The sequence below is a fragment of the Malania oleifera genome, chromosome 8, assembly GCF_029873635.1.
Source record: "Malania oleifera isolate guangnan ecotype guangnan chromosome 8, ASM2987363v1, whole genome shotgun sequence".
In the NCBI taxonomy this organism is placed as follows: Eukaryota; Viridiplantae; Streptophyta; class Magnoliopsida; order Santalales; family Ximeniaceae; genus Malania; species Malania oleifera.
This window is the reverse complement of record NC_080424.1, coordinates 44,090,038-44,096,497: the sequence shown is the minus strand read 5'-3', so window position 1 is coordinate 44,096,497 and position 6,460 is coordinate 44,090,038. Positions and strand designations below refer to the sequence as shown.

Sequence of the window (6,460 nt, the reverse complement as noted above, 5' to 3'; positions counted from 1 at the left end):
TCCATAATCCTTGACAAACTTGTGACAGTAACCAATCCAACCCAAAAATCCTCACAGCATTACATATTTAGATTTCTTGACAAGCAAATGATGCTCATGAAGAGTGGTGAGTATAGTTTGCAAATGACATAAATGATCTTCGAAAGATTAGATAATATCAAGATATCATAAAAAAAAATTATAAGAACAAACTTAGTAGGTAAGGTTGGAAAATGTCATTCATAAGTCTCTAGAAATTTGAAGGGACATTGGTTAACTAAAAAGACAACCAAGAACTTGTAACGCCCATCACAATTTCTGAATACAGTCTTCTAAATGTCATCCTCATGTACCCAAATCTAGTGATCGTCTAACCTCAAGTCGAGTTTGGTGAACTATTGTGCACTCCTAACTCATCTAACAACTCATCCACGACAGGGATAGGGTATTTATCCTTCACAGTGCTTTTTTCAGCGCTTGATAATCAACACACATCCGCCAAGAACCATCCTTCTTCTTCACCAATAAAACAAGAGAAAAATATGGACTGACAGTTGGTCCACATCTAACATCTCTTTCACTACCTTTTCTATTTTTTTTTTCTCCCTAAAAATAAGGATAGTGGTAGGATGAAAACTAGTAGGGATACTACCTAACTATAGAAGAATGCAGTGATCATGTGTTTGCTGAGGTGGCAATCTTTGGGGCTCCGCAAACAAGTTAGAAAATTTTGAAACAAGAGTTTCTAGCCCTTCACCCTAGCTAGACTGAGGTTATAGCTCTTTAGTGCTTGAAGTTGTACCAAGAAACCATGTTACTCCTTTTTAACAAACTTCCCCATGCGATGGCTTGAAATTGTAGTGACATTACCACAATGTTTGCCTTCAAGAGTCACTCTCAGGCTATTCACAGTGAACTTCATAACCAATTTAGAAAAATTCCAAGCTATATCACCCAAAGTCCCTAACCATTCAATACCCAAAACCAGTTTAGAGTCTTCTAGTGGCAGTAAAAGAATATATATATCAACATACAACTCATAATTCTGCATAGTAAGCTTAACCTTTTGGACACTTTCTCAGACATTTCAAAGTCTTTCTGTCTACAACCATCAAACTTTTCACATTACTCCATAGGATAGGCTAGCCACCCAACAATTTTAGTATCTATGAAGCTATTTGTGCTACTTGTATCAATTAAGTCAGTGTCAGGTTTGCATTTTAGGAGGGCATTAATTTTCATGTTTTTAGAATAAGCATACCCAGCTGAAGCATGAACTAAAGAAGTGATAGATTCATCATAAACATCAAATTCCATACCTTCCTAATATGAATTAGCAAGTCATCCTTCTAGCTCCTCCATTGGTTCAATCATCAAGAGTCATCCATGTTCGCAAAGGTGCCCCCTATGCCACTTCTCATCACAATGCCAGCACACTTCACTATTCGCTCCTTGAGTTCCTCTTGAGTCAATCATTTGGTAGGAGGATTGTGAGGAGCAGGTGGTATGATAATACTGTTGACAATCTTCTTGCTAATGGTCTAGCTAGAGTGGCGTCGTTCTTCTCCCAACTTCTCTTCTTCTAAGCATGCAAAGGAAATTGCAGCGGTCATAGTCTGTGACTGACGCACTTCGACCTCATGCGGATTGTTAGGTAGGAAACCTTCATAAAAGTACTAAAGAGATTTCATACAAATCTTTAGTTCTTTTTTATAGCTACTCAAATTGTGTCTTGTATTCCAAGACAGTGCTAGTTTGGCATATTTTGGCAAGCTCCCCATCAATATTCTCATATTCAACAGCCCATATCGGACAAGCAATCCAAAAACAAGTTGTCCTCATGAAGGCATTCCATAACAAGCTTCAAACTAGTCAAGCCAATTAATAGCATCACCATCCAAACTAATAGCAGTAAACTCCACTTTAGAAGTTTCTAAAGTGCAATGAAAGTGAAAGTATTTTTCAGCCCTAGAAACCCAACCAGCATGGTCATCATTGTCCCACCAAGAAAATTCCACCTTCCTAAAAGAAAGACCATGAAATAACCACTTTACCTAAAAGCTTAAGCTGCTAGGTTGTGGGCCAACAATATATATCAAGCTTTAACACTCCCCCGCACATGCAACCCTACAGCACGTGGAAAGATACACACACGATAGATAACACCAATTATAGGGAATATTATAGTTTTTTAAAACACCACATAATAAACACGGACAAAGAGACTAGAACTCAGGACCTCCTAGTAACCAACTTTGATACCATGCTAGTAATAAACTCTGATACCATGCTAAATTACCACTTTACCTAAAAGCTTAAGCTGTTAGGTTGTGGGCCAACAATGCATATCAAGCTTTAATAAGGTTAATTGGCAATAAATTTGGACTTCAAAACGGGTGAGATGGTAAAGTTGGGGTAAGTATTGCCTATTCAAGCCCTTGCAAGCTTGTTTCTCAGATTTATCATTTGTTTTCTCCCTCATGTTCAGTATAGTGTTGGAATAGGGAGAGAGCCCACTTCTGGGAGGATAATTGGACTGGGGATGAGGAGGCTCCTCTTGTCTATCACATATCCTCGTCTCTTCATTTATCTTCTTCTCATGATTCCTCTATTTTTGCTTTCTTCGCCTTGCAAGAGACTAGCATTACTAGGATTTTCATTTTTTGAGAAACCTTAATTAGAGACAAACCAACGAGCTTGCCCCGTTCATAAATATGCTTCCTTTTTTTTCTAGTTCTAGCCAAGGAGTGACAAAAGGGTGGGGGGTTTAGAGTCATTTGAGGATTTTTCTAGTCTCAGTTGACTCATGTTCCTAATGCTACTCTCTTGCTCCTTACCCTTCCATTTGGAAAGCTAAAGGTCCTTCTATATGGCCTTTATGTGGATAGCGATCCTTAAAAAAATTAATACCAATTACTTGCTTCGAAAACTAAGATCTAACAAATCTTTATCACCTAAAAAATGCGTCCTTTGTTTTAAGTATGGGTTACAAATTTTACCAAAAAATCGAAAACCAAACCAATATTTGCTTCGGTTCGGTTTTTCAATTCTCAGTTTCAGTTTCTAAAAATACAACAATATGGTTTCTAGCTGAGGACCAAACTAAAAAACCAAAAAACCAAATAAATAAGGGCAAAAGACACTGACCTCCCTTGAGGTCTGACAAAAAGACATTGACCTCCCTTGAGGTTTCAAAAATCCTAAAGACCTCCCTTGAGGCTTCAAAAATGATACAAACCTCTCTTGAGATTTGGCAAAAAGACACAAACCTCCCCTCAAAAAACTTGTCTTTTTGCAAAATACAAGGGGAGGTTTGTGTCTTTTTGCCAAACCTCAAGGGAGGTCAATAGAATTTTCGAAACCTTAGGAGAGGTCCCGGTCTTTTTGTCAAACCTTAGGGGACGTGAATGTCTTTTGCCCAATAAATAATTATGTACATTAAATTTGATTAATGTTAAAATTGTATAATTATATTCATAAAGTTTAATCATTTTATCATAATTTCTAATTCCACCCTATCAATAAAAAAAATCTTTATTTCATTTTAAAATGAATAAATTTTAATTTATAACTTAGAATAATAATAAGTTATTAGAATGGGAGAGGTATTTTATGCAAGTGGATAGGCACCCCCACCTTTTAAGTTTTCAATGTGGAATGAATTCACTAAGTTGGCCCTCTGCCCTCTGGCCTCCACAGGACCTTAGCACAAAAAGAGTGCCGCCTGCCAGCCAAATGCAATTGCATGCCCAGCCAGCCTTTGCAATACGCCAATCCCACATCGGTTAGAATTGGGAAGGGAATGTATTGCCCTTCCTATAAATACCAGTTACGTCCTCCTTTTCCTACCAATGTACTGAGCTTAAAAAGCAGAGGCTGCAGCCCTTATATGGAAGCTTGGGTTCAGCCCAACAGAAGCCATGGGTATTTGAGTTACACATAGTTCAAAACTTTAAAAAAGACCAAATTTAACTGAACCAAAACCAGAAAACCAGTGGTTTGGTTATTTTTATTAAAAGACAGTTCACAGTTCAGTTGATTTTTCCAATAACTGAACCAAACAGAACAGATTATAGCCCTAGTCTTAAGAGAGAGAGAGCCTTGTTCACACTTGTTCTTATATTGCCATTTCTCTTGGACCCTTTGGAGTGAATTGTTTGGCATTTTTGGAGAGAATTGGGAGTACAATTCCTCCTTGGAGGCATTTTGTGTTATGATGTTTTAAGGGCCTTTGGAAAAGGGAAGGAGAGGAAGGCTTTGTGACACCGCTAGACTATTGCTATCTTCTGGTGTATTTGGTTAGAGAGAAATGTGAGATTTTAAGAGCTTGGATACTCCTCTTTAACTTGCTTTGTAATAGAGTGGTGTTTCTTGTGTAACTGTGGGCTTGGGCGAATGGTTTCTTTTAACATTTACCTATGGCAGATAAACAGTGGGACTTGGTTGCTTTGCTTCAGTAGAACTGATATGTAATTACTTGTTTTCTGGCGCATTTATCTTGTCCTTTTTCTTCTGATTTGGGAGGGATATCTTATCCTCCTTGTTTTCTTACCTTTTTCCAGTTGTACTCTTTCTCTAGTAAATTTCTTTGTTTATTACCAAAAAAAAAAAAAAAGCAAGCTACAGAAAATATTTTAAATATTTTTTCATGATATAATTCTTCTCAATAAGTTGTATCAAATTGACCTCAAAACTACTAAGCAAACTAACAGGCACCTAAGCTTTCAGAAAAATAAAATTACACACCCATCTAAGCTATGCAATAAAGTAGGTGAAGTAGACTAAATCTGTTTTTGCTTTTAAATTGATTGATCTCCCCAATTCCCATGGCAAACAAAGAAAAAATAATATGAAAAAAAAAAAAAAAATACTACAACTAAGCCCAAGTAGCTAAAATTAAGCCATCTGATAAATTGTGAATTAACTTATGTTAAAGCTTGATATACTTTGTTGGCCCACAATCTAACAGTTTAAGCTCCTTGGTAAAGTGGTAATCTAAGCTATCAAAGCTATGGCTGCCAGGAGTTCCTAGGCTCTAGTCTTGTTGCTCGCGTTTAGTGTGTGGTGATTAAAAATTGTCTTACAAACTGTATGGGATCTCTCTATATGCAATTGGGCTGCATGTGCGGCGGAGTGTTAAAGCTTGATATACATTGTTGGCCATAATCTAACATATTAAGCTTTTAGGTAAAGTAACAATCTAACAAGTTGAATATTCAAATAATTATGGATCATGATCAAAAGGAAACATTAAAATTATACCCTACACTTCAAATGAAATAAAAAATTGTTGATTTATCCCCCATAATTTTGTTTCATTCCTATTTATCTAGGTATGACAGCTAAGATAAAAAATAATAATAGTAAAGCAATGAGCATGTCATCTAAAAGATATGAGAGTTATGAGAATCTTTAGTTTTGTCCTTCAGAACAGTCGTACCAGTATAATATTGGACAAGGAAAAACCTGAGAAATCAGCTGTAGTTGAGCAGTATTTCTTGCAAGAAAATGATTCTTGTTCAAGTGTTGAAACTACCTCATATCTAAGATCTTTCCTTGACTGAATAAAAACTGTGAAGATCATAATTTTATGGAGCTGGAGCATTCTTGGATGTCATTGTCGAGGAGATGGTTACACTCAGAACCTTGCCTTGCAGGTTGGACACATAAGACCAATTGAGCCTGCTTGTATTCCAGGATTCACTGCCTCATGAAGGAATTCATTTCTGCACCACACACATATGGCAGAAATCTGATGCCTGCTAGCAATCTTTGGCAACAATGCTTCTGTTTCAAGCCAAACAGGAGTGTCAAACCCTTGCTCAACTGGACCATCATATGACAAAACCTTGGAATCATCTGAAAGAGAATTTGTCTGTGAAGTCAGAAAGTCAAATTCCAAATGCTCTATGCTACCTGATCTCAGCCTGTCTAAACCAGATATGCGGTCAAACTTCTCATTGACCCCAAAGATTTCATTCTCACCCTGTTCATCAAATTAGAAATGGTTTATTAGAATATCTGCAAACAGACAAACCTTTTCAGCTTATCAAAATGGAACTACACTTTCAAATTGAATAAACCATACTCCAGATAAAGATACCAAACAGATATTACACACATCACATACCCATCAGAGCCAAGTAATTTTTTGTACACCTAAGTAAATATTCTAAGGTCACCAGATGCCCTGTTTGAAGAGCATGCACACAATGAAAAGATGCAATTAACATACAGCTTCTTTTGGTTTTTTTTGGGGATTATTATTTTCAGATCTTCAGAGGGGCAGGAAGGGATCATTATTGTAATTTCGTTTGTTTTTTGTTTCTTTGTTCAGGAGGACCTCTTATCCTCCTCCCTTTTTGAATTCTTCTCTTTCCCATTAATGAACTTCTTTTTCTATTATATATATACACATGCACAGCTTCCAGCTGTAGTAGTGGGAGGTTTTAACTATGGTTTTACAACCCGGACCCATGAT

General features: G+C 36.8%; 1 protein-coding gene across 11 annotated transcripts in view; it reads right to left on the bottom strand.

The window, feature by feature from the left end:
* LOC131162490 (uncharacterized) overlaps positions 1-6,460 on the bottom strand; it is a 38,785-nt gene that overhangs the window by 9,399 nt on the left and 22,926 nt on the right. For 5 of the 11 annotated variants that reach the window (XM_058119034.1, XM_058119035.1, XM_058119039.1 and 2 more), the window contains exon 4: positions 5,420-5,965. In XM_058119034.1, the coding sequence (XP_057975017.1) occupies positions 5,618-5,965 (348 nt within the window). In that variant the 3' untranslated portion in view covers positions 5,420-5,617. The remainder of the gene's footprint in view (positions 1-5,419; positions 5,966-6,460) is intronic. The other 6 variants (XM_058119038.1, XM_058119037.1, XM_058119031.1 and 3 more) reach the window with 3 other exon arrangements.